This window comes from Trichoderma aggressivum, assembly GCF_033847375.1.
Source record: "Trichoderma aggressivum f. europaeum strain CBS 100526 chromosome Unknown scaffold_001, whole genome shotgun sequence".
In the NCBI taxonomy this organism is placed as follows: domain Eukaryota; kingdom Fungi; phylum Ascomycota; class Sordariomycetes; order Hypocreales; family Hypocreaceae; genus Trichoderma; species Trichoderma aggressivum.
This window is the reverse complement of record NW_026946367.1, coordinates 2087302-2101589: the sequence shown is the minus strand read 5'-3', so window position 1 is coordinate 2101589 and position 14288 is coordinate 2087302. Positions and strand designations below refer to the sequence as shown.

Genomic DNA, 14288 nt, shown 5'->3' with positions numbered 1-14288 from the left:
GATATGATGTAATTCAAATAAGTTGATGTCCAAGTTGGCTCATATACAAGTACAAGTACAAGTATTTGTATGTAGCATACATATCTTAACAGGTACCTCTACTTGCCTAGCTTTCATCAAGGGCAGTGTGTGATGTCAGCCAGTCAGTCAGTGGAATTTTTATTTTTATTTTCACGGTCCAACGACAAACGCGTTTCTCTCCCCCTCCATCCCCCCAAAGAGCTCCCGCCTTGGTTCCTCACCATCAATCACGGCTCCAATGTAGCCGCTACAATCCAGCGCGCTCTAGTGCTCAAGCTTTCAATCACTCAACCAACTCGTTGCTTCTCGAGCCGCTGAAAATGTCGCCCGTCGGCTCCGAAGCGAAGCTGTCCGAACAGGAAGAGTCGCAGCTCTCGGCACCTCCTCCTCTCAGCGACCTGGACAGCTCCGACAGCGACAGCGAGCCGGAATCAAAAGATGCGGGACAGGAGACGGAAGCCGAAGCCGTAGAATGGCTCGCCACCTCACGATCGCGCCGGGCCACGGCTGGCAATCGCATGAAGTCGATGCTCGCCAACGAAGAGCCGGATTCCGACCTCGAGCTGCTATTCGCCGAATCCGAGAACGACCAGGGCTTCTCCGACGTCGGAGACGATGCTTCTGACGTCCAGATGGACTCGTCATCCGACGACGAGGACGAGAATAATGCTGGCGACGATCTCGAGGGCGAACAGGAGCTCGAGCGACAGGCTCGGGAGCGGCGCGCAGCCCAGCGGAAGCGAAAGGCCCAAGATGCCATCCCGGCCAAGTTCAGGAAAAAGGTCCGCATCAACCCGGCAGCTTCGGACACGTCGACGCCGGCTCCTGCGCCTCGACCCAAGAAGAAATCCGAGCGCACGTCGTGGCTGCCCTCTCCGGCCGATCTTCCCACTCGAGCATCCTCTCGAAAGACGACACGCATGTCCAAAGAGCAGCTGCACCAGCAAATGATTGAGCGAGAAGAGCGGCGGCTGAAGCAGCTGGAGCAGATGCAGAAAAAGGCGGCCAAGATGGAGGCACTGAAGAAGCCCCCCATGACGCAGGAGGATCGGCTTCGCGAGGCTGCCATCGTGGAGAAGCGCAATAGCAAGAGCTTGAATCGATGGGAGGTGGCTGAAAAGCAGAGGGAAGAGGAGCGAAGGGCAAAACTAGCGGCTCTCAACCAGAGAACCCTCAAGGGTCCGGTGATTACATTTTGGACGGGTCTGGGCGAGGCGCGACGTGTTGTCATAGAGGAGGAGAAGCCGAAGAGGAGGAAGGTAGAGAAGAAGCCCAAAGAAGCCGAAGCTGTGAAGGATGACGCTGCCAACCCAGCAGCGGATAAGCATGGCAAAGGAGACCAGCAACAGACGGACGCTTCAGCGAAGGTAGCAGCTGGTAGTGATGCGAATGCCTCTGCCCTCCAGCCCAAGGCAGATCCTACTGAGCCGCGGTCAAGGGAAGAACAAGCAGCAGCAGTAACCGAAAGCAAAGCCACGGACACAACGCCTCCTGTGAAGCAAGAAGACACTGGGGAGAATCTTCAACCTCAAGAGCCCTTGAAGCCATCTCCAGACGCATCATCACGGCCCCCTAACGATGCTGTTCCTCCTGCCGCTGCCGCTACTACCGGCTCTTCAGGTCCCAGCACTCTCGCTGCCCCGTCTAGTGTTCTCTCTCCTCCTTCTGCTCCCCATGCAGTTACAACCTCCACCGTTGCAAAGCCATCTGAAGAGCTCCGCCAGCCATCAGTAGCCTCACCTCCACCACCACCTCCGTCTCATAGTGGTCTGGCTGCACCGGCGGCCGCCTCACCCTCTGGACCACCTCGCCAGATGTCACCGTTGGCGGCGCCCGCTGGCATTGGCAGCCCGCGACCTATAGAGGCCAGCAAGCCATCCTCTGTATTGGCGCCCCCTATGCTTGCCCCTCCGCCAGTCATGAGCATGGACTATCGCCCCAGCTCGGCACCGAAATCCAACGTCCTTGCGCTTCCGTTACCTCAGACCACTCTAGCACCCCCAATACAGGGTCAGACTCCCCCTGTTCCCCTGGCTGGTGCTGTTCACATCTCAAACGAGCCCGTTCTTCGACACACCGTTCTACGACCTATCAATCCCGATCTCGAACCGATCAGCAAATCGGCAAGCCCTAGCCTTTCAGAGCCACCTTCGCAGCCTGCTCCTGCTCCGGCTGAGGTCCCTGAAGCCCCTGAGACTACCACTCGCAACGTCATCATCTTTCAGAACTTTGATTCGAATGCCATTCAAGACAAGACTATACAGACTCAGATATTGTTTGGCCGCAAGATGACGAAGCTCAATAGTATGTGTAATCTTGGCAATTCCCGCACTTCAAAGTCCTGTCGCTGACATGATAATATTATAGAACCCCCTTCTAGTCAGAACTGTGTCATTACAAACCTTCCAGCTCGTTACCGTGACCCCGAGACCGGGTTGCCGTACCACAACGTCGCTGCCTATCAGGAGCTCCAGCGTATCAAGCGCGGAGAACTGAGCTGGAGCGCAATTCTCAACGCCTGGGTAGGCAGTGAGAAGGTGGCTGCCCGCGGCGTACCAGCAAGATTCCTCGACCCAAATGCTCCCACCAAGTCTCCCGAAGAGCGGGAAAAGGAAAGGTTGGCTCAGATAAGGGCTGTTCCGCCGCAGCCTCAACCTGTGCAAGTCCAGCAGCAGCATCAGGGGCCGCCGGCGGCAGTCGTGGCAGCAGCTCATAAATCACCTCATGTTCAGCAACATGTACAGCAACTGCAACAGTCTCAGGCTCAGAGACCGTCATTACCTCAACAGCATCGCCCTCAACTGCCTTTACACCAGCAGCTAGCAAAGCCCCAGCAGTTACAGGCACCGCAACAGCTCCAAAACCGACCAGCTTCAAATCTGCAAGCTCCAATACCGCAGCCGTCGGCGCCCAGTACGGCCCCCACTGTGCCTCCAACACTCGCTCCTCCACAGCAGTCCCCTCTCAAAGTACCAGCGCCACAGCCGGTGCAGATATTACCGCCTCCGGCTATTCAAAGCCCTGCTCAAGCCGCAGTCCCCTCTCCTCAAGCTCCATCTCAACCTCAACCTGAACTTCAGCCCCAAGTTCAGCCTCAAAAAGAACCTGCAGCTGAGCCGCAAATGCCTCCTGTTCCACAACAGGGGGTCCAGGCAGCGGCCACTTCCACACAATAACGAAAACATGCCCAATTGTCAGGCCAGACATGTACTAGTAGAAACTTGTTTATATCTTGATAAAAAGTAAACATAAAAACACTCCAATACTCTATGGTATCATTGTATAGTAGTGCATATCAGCCGTGATGTTACATGTCCCCTCTCCCCTCTCTCTTTCTCGTCAAGAGCATTTGGCTCAACTTTGATTAAGCGTTCATAATATCTTCAATCTTCCATTCCAGGTCACGCTTTGAAAAGGCATAATCACTCATTTGACACACAAATGTCTGCTTTAACCGAATTCGATTCATTCAACGAGCGTGTCGTTATTCGAAAGGCTAAAAACTAACATCAAGGATAGCTAAACCATCTTCGCTGTTCATGCCAACGCCTTCCCATCTTCAAAGAGAGGTAGTCCTCCAAATTCTGAGGTATCATTTCCATAAATCAGACATTCTCGTCTCCATTTTCCATTCCCAATCAAAGCAAACCCAAAACGCCTAGCCAGTTCCGTTCAGCAGCTTCGCCGAAGCTTGGCCTGGATTCCCAATATATACGTAAAGACAAGTAAAACGAGGTATATCGTCCTGTATATCCACCCAGATGCCTGTGACCGAGTTTATACAGTATGCGCCGAGCCCAGAAGCAAAAATAAAAACGAGAGAAGAGTAATACAAGGTAGTATCTAAAAAGAGATCTATGTGAGAACTGAGCCAAGATGTTGCTCAATGAAATAGCGAACGATTCACGTGCTATGCCGTGATGCGAGTATACAAGTAAAAGAGAGAATATTCGTCAAAGGTCCTTGTTGAAAGCCTAGTGGCTGTTGGTCGTGCCAATAGCATCGACAATCCAACCGAGCTCATTGACAAAGTCATCAAGGCCAGCCTCGACATGAGTGTTCAAGATGTTAGATCCACCAGGGATCAGCTTTGGTGAGCTTGTGGTTGCAAAGGTCTGATGAGGGGCAAAAGCACCCTTGGTTTCTTCAATGTGACGCGGCAAGCTATATCCTTTGAAGGAAAGCAGCCGAGACTTTGAGATGGGGATGGGAGGGAAGTGACCATCGTCATCGTTGCTAGACATGACATCGTCGTCATCGTCTTCATCATCATAGAAGCTCATGGGGACATCTTCGTTGAGAGGGCTTGGAGTGGTTTTATCTTTTGTCGAGCTGGACCATTGAGGTACCGGGTTGGGCTCGTTTGTTACAGCAGATATAGGCTGACTCCGATCAAGAGAAGGAGGCTGAACTGAAAGCTTGGGTTTGGTCACCGCAGCAGAGTTGCCTGCCTCGACATCCCGTTTTATAGACTCTGATGACGAAGAGCGTTGAAAGGGAGGTGGTGACAGGATGGTGGCAAATGGCATGCTCTCCGAGACTGCAGAAGCGGCAAAGTTGTCATCATCCTCGTCTTCCTCAATAACGTCCTCGGGAATCGTCAAGGATGGTAGTTGAGCAGTGTGGCTAGGACGACGCGGAGCGTGGCTACCCTCGCGTAAGATACGAGACAGTGAGCTCGGAGAGATGTCTCTTGGTCTAGCACCTTCGCTAAGTGACGATGTATGGCGACCATGGCGAGCATCGTGTGAGGGAACGGTGATGACGTTGTCATAGATGGTGAAAGTGGTTTCTTCAGAAGCAGCTGACTGGCGGCGTTGACCGTCAGAGCTGTGTGGCTTGCGTGAGAAGAATCTCTTCCAAGACGGCGGAGATACTGAGCGAGATGACGACGATGAGGGACGTGTAACTGGGGCAGATTGAGCCCGGCGGTTGGCCATGCCTGGTAAGAGAGGCGTGGGTGGCAGCGGCTTCATGAACTTGGTTGCCGGGTCCATTGTCCTATAGTTTTCCTGGTGCATAGAATTCATGGATGCACTTCGGAGGCGGATCGTATGTTCAATAGGGACGTGGATAGTATTGACTGTTTGGCCAGGCATATATGGGCAAGCAGTTGTGTAGGGCATCGTAGCATCAAAAGTCTCAGTTGACCCGTCCACCTCGTACTGAAAGAACGAAAAGTTAGACTGGATAATGATGAAATATGTGCAAGTAGAAAGACACTGCTTAGATAGAAGAGTGGGTGGGGGATCGAACGGAATATATAAAAAGGAAACATCAAGTTGAAGAAACTGTAGGTTGATCCACCACATGGATCGAGATGGGAGATGGATGGGCAGTGGAGAAGCGTCAATGATATGGAAAAAAGGAACAAGACTCACATAGTAGTAGTAGGTGTGACCCATCTTTAGACCACCACTTCGCTTCTGGTGGTGCGGGTTCTCATCATCGCAGACGATGTTTTGGAATGCAAAGCACCCTCTCCATTGGCCATGGCCACGTCGACTGTCCCGCTCCATGCTATAGCACATGGTAAAGTTGTCCCAGGACCCAATGAGGCGTACCGATTGGACAGAGGGTTCCGTCTGACTGTGAGATTAGGGCGTCAGCTCAAGTCCGTTCCAGCGGGCTAGTGATGGCTGATTGAAAAATATCATTTCTCAACGGGGGGTACGGATAGATGTATGTGTGGTGTGAAACCAGGGCCATACTAGCACAAGCCGGGAGTCAAGAGTCATGTCGTCGAGATCCCGTCCATCTTGTGTTATGCGCCGGGCCCGCCCCCAAGAAGCATAGGGCTGGTGATGTGAACAGGGAACAGGCAGTGAGGTGTAGTGTCAAATCGGTATCGGCGTAACCATGGATCAGGGGGTAAGGTCAGGGTGAATCAAGCGCAGGGCGGCGTGGAAGCGGCGTGGCAAAGACTGATGATGGGCTCATACCAATAGGCTAGAAAGGCGATGCAAGGGGGTGGGCGATTAGAGCGGGCTGACGGCCACGCTGATGGGCACGATAGCCGGGTGAGAAAAGCAAATGAAGCGTTGTTACTCCGTACTCGTACCGTGCTGCCAAATTGACGGAGCCTGGGCCGGACAATATGAACGGTTGGGCATCCGAAGGGCGGAAATTCAGTAGCACGGGGAGAGGGAGTCTGCCAGCAGAATGAGGAAATGAATATCAATGCGCCTTGTCCCAGTGCCAGACTAGTAAACGAGAGACAACAGCTGAGAAAAAAGAGAGCTTCGGCTGTCGGAAAGAAGGGAACCACCCAAAAATAGGAGAGACAGAACGTTCCAAAGCGAGGGAGGAAGCCGAAATGAATGTAAAACACGGGAAGAAGAAAAGAAGGAAATAAAAAAATATTCCACAACACACTCACAACATGAATGTAACGAGAGTTGTTGTCGGATCCATTGCTCAGAAAGGCAAAAAGAAGCAACAACAAAGGTTTGTATGATACGGGATAGGGCCTTATTAGTACTGAGCGCAGGCGACTCAAGGTGACACGCTCGGTCTGGTAGCCGGCGGCTATCTTGCAGTGTCTCGCGCTAATGTTGGATAATACCCACGCGATGGCAGAGTAAGTCGAGATGCGTCTTCCGATGCAATATTCCTTAATTGTAAGGTTGGATCAGAGACAAAAGAGAACTTCAGAGGGTGAAACAAGGCGGGCTGGCGGGCATGTTTGAAGAAGCGCCGAAACACAAGAGCTTGGGTGACGTGATTGGCCAATTGGTGTGTTTAATCACGATGCTGCAAGCGCCGCCAATGAGCCGGGGGGGGGGGGGGGAAGTAGTGGAATCGGTTCCTGGACGGTTGGATGATGTTTGGGTAGTATTCCAGCGTTGGATGCTACCGAAGTAAGGGGGGCAAAGACCAAGAGGGAGAGAAGAGACGGGCGCTTATTAGTATGAACGAAAAGAATCTTGCTACTCGCGATCCAGAAGGGGCGAGGCGGGTAGAATGGCCTGGGGGAGAGGGAAAAAGCCGCGACGAGCAGGGATCGTGAGTAACCGGGCAAGCTGAATACAGCAATAGATGTTCAAAGCGGAGATGGTATAATCTGCAGTTTCGTTGCCAAGATCAAAGACCAACAATGGCGATGCTATAAGAGAAGCTGTAAGTGGTGAGGCAACCACAAACAGACGGACGACGGGAAATGAGGAAGAGGACGCAAGGCTCCAGCCTGGCTATAGAAGATGATGGCAAAAGACAGATTCCTCCCCGTCCATACTTTGGTAATGGTTCTTGTGCTGGCCGTGTAAACTTTGAAGTGTTGCCGTAGCCACCGTGGGATCCGGAGAGACGGCTGACTAGCTAGCTGAGCGGCGTTCGTAGATAGTGTTGGTTAGTGCTGTAGTAATTGGATCCGGTGTGATGGGGACGAAGCAAGTTGAGCTCCGCTAACATCCAGCTAACAGCGAGCTGCTGGCCAGAGGATATTGATCGGAACGCCCGATGCCGTGCCAATGGGAGCAGTCAAAGCACCAAGCGGCCTCTCATCAGCCCCCGAGGTTTCTCTGGAGGGACGTGGACGTGGCGATGCCAGACTCCAGGTCTCAGTTGAGCTCAGCTCAGCTCAGCCGGGGATGGGCAGCAGCCGCCTGAGCCGGATCCCAAGGAAGCTTCTGGCCAGGGTCCCGGCAGGGGCACGTTCTGACGCACGCAGGCACAGCGAGAGGCTGATTGGATGATTGGCCGTGCGTTGAGGGCCTAGAGAGATTGAACGGGGCCGTGCTGGAGCATCGCCGGCGCCAATCATGGGCGATGCCTCTCGTGGCATCTGGGCTCCATACCTGTATGCAAGTCCTCGCTGAAGCCGCTTATTTGCATTATTGGCGGCAGCATTATCCGCACCCCTGCGTTGCCGTTGAGCATTGACAGTTTTGCGGCATGACGACACCAGTTCAGCGTTTACTCGCAGAGCTTCAGCTTTTCCCCCATCTTTCTTCTCATCCGTTTTCGACGTCGAATCCAGGCCCAGGCTTGACACAGACACACACACACTAGAAGACGTCTGGCTGCGTGCGGTGTGTCTTGGTTTGCTGCTGCAAGGGAGCACTCGAGCACTTGTTTCACCCATGGACACACGATGGCGAGCGCCTAAGCCATGCCGGGCCTGGCAAGGCTCATGCCGAGAAGCAGTGCAGTGATACAGGAGCAGTGCTCCTTACCGTACGCCGTGATACTCTGATTCTCCGCGATGCTCGACGTTTGCACATGATGCCTTGAAATGCATTTTTCTGTTCCTTTTTGGCTCGATGAAAGCGGTTGTGGTTCGTTTCGAGTGGAGATGGATGGAAAATATTTCGATCGCTCGCTTACAGAATGCTGGGATTGGCTTCCTTCCTTCCTTCCCTCTTTCAGCCCGACCGCCTGCTGCTTTGGTCGGGCTTTGGCCTATCGATAGCTCTAGACAAGTAAATACCTAGGTATTTTTGCCAGGCTTCAACTCTTCCTTGGCTGGCCTAAAGCAAATGCCAGCTGCTCCGTATCGTCATGGCAGAGAACACGAGTATGGACATGGACATGGATATGCTGAGGTAACTCGCACAACACGACAAATTCTTTGTGACCCCCTTCAGCGGCCCGGCAGTGCGTCCTCAGCGATAATGCCCACAAACACCCCCGTCATGTCGTGACTGCACCACCGAATCGACCAGAAAAGGCCTGGTCGCGGCCACAGGGGCGTGTCTTGTCTTGTCTTGTCTTGTCTCGTTTTGTCTCAGCCTCTTATGCATAAGTCGGCGGGCTCAGGTATGCATTTCTGCGTTGGGCCCCCGATGCCCCTGTTCCAGCTTGGTCCGCAAGCGTTGAGAATCGGCCATCGAGCTCCTTTTTGCCTTTTGCACGTGGAACTCTGGATTAGGTCCCTTGAGAAGGTCCCCGGAGGCGTGTCAGATGTCACAAAGGACGGCGAGGCCAGGGCTGACTGCCAATTAGCATCTGCATGATTTGATTGCGGTTGTCTTCAACACTCCGTGTACCACCCAATCGATGAGCATTCACGAGTGTGTCCTCCGTGCAGGCATTCTGAAAAGCACGCTAATGTGCCAATATGCTCAAACTAGAGCATCGTCAGGCCGAGTGAAAGAGAAACTACTGGATCCCGGCCTATCCACGTATTGCACATGCATATGTGCAGTGCACGCACGCTACAATCTCGATTGTGGGACAAAACGCAGTGCAACGCAGCGAGAGAAAGGATTTGGTGGCTTCACGATTCCGTACCATGGCTCTGCTCTGTACTCCATACTCCGTGTACCCGTTGATGCACATCCATGACACATGATGCTTTCTTTGTGCTACTGTACGCGTGGTCCGACGGCTACTGGCATCAGGAGCTCCAGATCTTCAGCCTGGCCCGCCCGACTCGAACCGCCCGCAGGCCGAAAATAAAGAGAGAAAAATGGGGACCAAACCAAAGCACAAGCCTCCTTCTTTGCCTATTCCGGGTCGTGGACGGGAAGCGATCCTGTCGCGGCCGCTGGTGACCGAGAGCCAGAAAGACGTCCACAAATCGTTATTCCCATTGTAACCGTACGAGTATGTGCACGACGGAGCAAGGCTGAGATTCTCGTCAAGAGCGCTTTACTGATGTTTCGGACAGAGTATCACATATCACAATGTTTCTTCAAGAAACGTGGTTGGTTCTTGTGGCGCATTGCCAGAAGGGGGAACCCCAATAAGCCATCATTGGCCCTAGTGGTAAGATTCACAGCCCGCCAATATGAGACTGATCAGCATAAATCCCCAGCCTCGGGTCTTCCAACAACATTGGTATCATCAACCTTGCTGTAGGGGCTTCCAACCGGTTATCGTACCGTACGAGCTGGCCGTGCATACGGAGTCAAGCTGGCGGGCTACTTTGCGCCTTCTCCTTTCTCCCTACGCTGATGCTCCAACTAACACAGAAATGAGACGGCACATTAAACCTCCCGAGCTGGACTACCAATCACATGTCCAGAACTGGAGATTCAATATCGTCTCATCTCAAGGCCCGGCTGCCAAACAAAGCTCCGAAGTCTCTCACTGGCTCGCAACACAATGGCATTTGCATCAACACTCGCCTTAATTTAGGGCTGCCCTTCAAACGCAGCCGTGTTTCGACGACCTAATGCAAATGATCAACCTGAATTGTCTGTCAACACTGTGCGCTCATCAAATTTCGCTCTTCAAATCCCGCCCTACGCTACCATGTCGTCTGCCTTGGGTACCTTATTCATAAGCCGGTTGTCTAAACACAATTTTGAACAAGTGGCTTTGCTTTGCTGATACAGAGTACAGGGCATCAGTGTCGTTCATTACGCATCTCACGTGATGCGTTCTTCCTGTCGTGGCCTGTCTGGAGATACGGTTCTCACCTCGATGCTACCCAGACAAGGGCTACCGAAGATGCTCCTCATTCATCAATGGCTCTCATAGTTCTTCACATCGCTTGATACAGGTCTTTTGTGCAATAAACGGCCCTTGATTCCGTATCTTATCAATCTATTAATCAGCGACTAATCATCCGCCATGATCGTCGATGCTTCTACAAGGCCCATCCATGCAGCTTCAGAATATCTTGACGGTCTGACAATTCCCCCGGATATCGCACCCGCAATCAAGGCGATCCACCTCAAGGGCTTTTTGAATCAATCCGTCTCCGTGCTTCATCCCCAAATGCCGACTCCGCAGAGCAGATCGTGTCCAAACCGTCGGGCTCGATTGCGGGTAAAACGATGAAACAGCTAAACAGCAGCCACCCCCCTTTGTCTTCTGCACAAGGGTTGGGCCTGTCAGCCCGGGTTTTGATAATCGGCGTTCTGCCACTATTCCCAGAGGCACTATGCGCTCTGGGGGCTCGGGTTGTAATTTTGGCAAAAAAAATTAATGAGCAGGGGACCCTATTTTCATCAGAGGCGTGAGGTCATGCGGGCGCAATCACGGTAGGAGATGCATCCGTCTTCGCGGGGTGGCGCCCTTAGTTCTTGTTAGTTGCTCCCCATTTGCGGCTTCTCCTGGCCTAAGGACTGATATTGCTGCAGGTTATGGATATTTGGAATCAGAAAGCCTTGTGGCTTCCGCTAGATGAAGCTCCTCCTTTATCCGTTAAGCTGCTCCGGCATCACAGGGCTCGGGACGAAGGCTCTCGCCGCAGCGGCGCGTCTCAGAGAGTGGAACATTCGGAGTGGACCCAGAATCACAAGCTTTGGGCAAACTCGGGAGCGAGATATGATTTACACGCCTCAATTTGCGAATACACGCCTGTGCAAGGCAAGGAGCGCGCGCTGGTGAGCCTTGGAGCTCGGATATGTGTCTTCCATGAGAATCAGATCTTTATTTGGGGTCGAACGCTTACCCAGTGACAGCCCTGTTTCTCTTGGCTCGGACAGGGCATGGGATGGTGGCGTGTTGAACAGTATTGTGCCTACGTCAGCATTCTTTCGCCATATGCTGAGTTGGCTTTCCCATGGCAATGCTGATCAGATCTCTACAGGCCGCATCGGGAGCCCGCGCGCTTGCACAGAACTTCGGCGTCTCAGGTGGGAGGGATGGCAAACAAGTTCAAGCCCGGGTTATTGCCTCCTCTGAGGGTAATATCAGCAAGCATTCCCTAGCGAGATAGAAGGGGAGAGGGTGGCTGAAAAGCTCAACGATGTGATGCTACTAATCGTACGCAGCCACCGTCGAAGCTCCGGTCGTTTCTTCGAAACTTGGAAGCCACTTGGCCATGGATGATGGCTTGCGGTTATCGCGGGGAGATGAGTTTCACGATATGTCCAGGTTATCCATTACTTGATTTTCACGAGCTTTTGTGAAGTCAGCTCGGAAGGGGGTAGCTGTATCTCAGTGAAGTCGCTGCTATTAGTTATTTTATGGCCTTTTTAGATCTACGTAATATTGGCGTAAGTGAAACTGACGAAGTCCCTAGACTGGTTTATTCTTCACAGAAGATACGACATAGTAACAGAAATGTAACCCCCTTATTGATGCGCTTCTTCCTCAATCACACGTGCGATTTCACTTTATCGAAGAGTTTTGATAGAGTTTGTGGCTGGCAGTGATGAAACCCCCCACTCCAACTCTTGGAGACCTGGCAGAAGTAAACACGTAATTATTTGTAATTCATTAGGGAAAGAAAAGGATCATTTAGGAGGGTGTTGAGGTCCAGGGTAGTATGATATGCTGATGATGGACATGAATTTCAGAGAAGCAGTCTTGGAGAATGAAAGATGTGTAACTGGCGTGTATGGTTTTAGAATTTACCGTGGAAATGATGTTAGGGGATGCAGATATTGTTGTAGTATGTTGTTGTATGCATTGCTATCTTGGTAAAAGCCAGCTATCATAAGAGATGTTCGTTCCTTGATATTCCTAATGAGGGTGGTTTCGTGATACGGGGCAGCAACGGGAACAGTTTTCAACAGCAAAGTTACTTGCTCATATCAGTCAAAGTCAAGGCGAGAAACACGGCATCTTAAAACCCCATACGATGAGCATATTTTGACCTTCAATAAAAGGTAGATTGAATCACCCATCCACATTGCTTCATACGAAGCCCACACCAAGAAAGCCTCATTCCCAGCATCCATCGCACTACAATATTCCCCATCAAACTCAATTATAATACAAAAAAGGGGGCCCGAGGCTAAACCCTATTTCCCAAACAGATAACTCTCCCATGACTTGTAGTACTACTCACATCTCTTGCCCCCAAAGTAAAACGTCCTCCGGTCCCATGATAAGAAAAAAAAAAGTAAAAAGAAGCAAGCCGAAATTAGCAACTATGTACAGTGTGAAGAAAAAAAAAACCTTTTCCATCTCTTGCCTTCGGCAGACCATGGAGCCGAATAAGTAAAAAATTAAGACATTAGAGTATTAATTTGGCATGGCCAGTGTTGCTGCCGTCATCCAAAACGCGTTTCGTCATATGTTTTCGCCATCAATATGAGATGAACAAAGTATTAAAAAAAAGGGTGGAGTGTGCATCTCTATAGAGCATTCTGCGCACATATCAATAAAGAATAACCAAAGTGGTGTCATGCCAGGTTTACTGGGCCTTCTCAGCCTGCTTCCTGCCGATAGGCGTGTTGGAGCGCTTTCCACTGTACTTGGTTCCCAGGAGCTGGTCCCAGAAGGTGAAAAAGGGCTGCGAGAAGTTGGCCTTGATTCCCCAAGTCTGGTGGTGAATGTCGTGGTAGGCGGCATTGTTGCTCGTGATGAGCTGAAGGGGGTCCCAGGGGAAGGAGTATCCGCAGTGGTCATCAATGGTCTTGATGGTTGAGAAGGAGAAGAAGCATGTGCCCTGGAGCAGAGACATGCCGGTCACCTTGAATCCGATGCCAGCACCGAGGGTGTCGAGAAGGAATCCCTCAATAGGGTGGTTGTACAGAGCGCCGTAAGCATAAGGGACGTAGAGACGGTGGTGGCGAGAGTGGAAAGTAGCTGCAAAGAGAGGAATGGTCAACAATGTGTTGGTGAGCGAGACGATGGAGTTAGACTTACTGTACAGCCAGCGGTTGACGTGCATCAACCGGTGAAGGAAGTATTGCCAACTATCAAGGATGAAGATGGCAACAAAGTATTGGAGGGCGGGAACGAAGACATGGTAGATGGCCTTTGCGAGAGTCATCTCCCACGCAGTGAATGTCGGGGTAGCATCGGCCGAGCCAGTCGTAGATACGGGATAGTAGCCACCTGCCAAGACACCAGCAAGCAGGGGATAGGAAGACGACATGGTCTTGGAGATGGCCGTCGCGTTGAGACCGACAAGGCCGAGCAGGCCGGGCAGGGCGCGCTGGGCAAGGCGGATGCGGGTGGCCCAGACAGCAATGTCGTAGTCTTGCTTGCCAATCATCTCCTGCGGCTCAGTGACGGCAAGCGCATATCCCGTCGTGACCTGGATGATTTGCTGGATGATGACATCGCGGGCCACCTCGTAGCGAGTCGCGTGGTTGCGCTTGGTGATTTCTTCCGGGGTATGGAGGCGGTACTGAGGGAAGAGATCGAGCATGTCGATGGAGTGGAAGAGGAGCGACATGACCCAGTAGACGATGACGGGCAGCACCAGCGACAGCCAGAGGTCGGAGATGAAGGGGAACAGGTCGGGCTTGGGCTCGAGCGAGTAGGCCGGCAGCGGCGGAAGCGAGGAATCGTAGAGGCTGTGGTTCGCCATGATGGGGGCCTCGGAGGAGAGGTTGTTCATGATGCGATTGACGGTGTCGACCATGCAAAAAGAGACAAACAGCTGAGTTGAAGTCGAGAGGATTTGATTCAAAGTC

At 52.1% G+C, this 14288-nt stretch overlaps 4 protein-coding genes across 4 annotated transcripts; 2 read left to right on the top strand and 2 right to left on the bottom strand.

Moving 5' to 3' along the window:
* Window positions 1-341: 341 nt before the first annotated feature.
* Triagg1_614 (transcriptional regulator family: YL1 nuclear protein) lies at window positions 342-3197 on the top strand (the record flags this gene model as incomplete). The annotated part of the gene is made up of 2 exons (XM_062901140.1): window positions 342-2325; window positions 2389-3197. 2 exons carry the CDS (start codon window positions 342-344, stop codon window positions 3195-3197), a joined length of 2793 nt encoding a protein of 930 aa, XP_062760964.1.
* Window positions 3198-3995: 798 nt separating this feature from the next.
* Window positions 3996-5552, bottom strand: Triagg1_613 (uncharacterized protein; the record flags this gene model as incomplete). The annotated part of the gene is made up of 1 exon (XM_062901129.1): window positions 3996-5552. The coding sequence occupies one exon, from the start codon at window positions 5550-5552 to the stop codon at window positions 3996-3998; it is 1557 nt and encodes a 518-aa protein (XP_062760963.1).
* Window positions 5553-10539: 4987 nt separating this feature from the next.
* On the top strand, window positions 10540-11806 carry Triagg1_611 (uncharacterized protein; the record flags this gene model as incomplete). Its single annotated transcript, XM_062901117.1, has 4 exons — window positions 10540-10737; window positions 11052-11297; window positions 11504-11600; window positions 11688-11806. The coding sequence occupies 4 exons, from the start codon at window positions 10540-10542 to the stop codon at window positions 11804-11806; spliced, it is 660 nt and encodes a 219-aa protein (XP_062760961.1).
* Window positions 11807-13057: 1251 nt separating this feature from the next.
* On the bottom strand, window positions 13058-14236 carry Triagg1_610 (uncharacterized protein; the record flags this gene model as incomplete). Its single annotated transcript, XM_062901106.1, has 1 exon — window positions 13058-14236. One exon carries the CDS (start codon window positions 14234-14236, stop codon window positions 13058-13060), a length of 1179 nt encoding a protein of 392 aa, XP_062760960.1.
* Window positions 14237-14288: the final 52 nt, after the last annotated feature.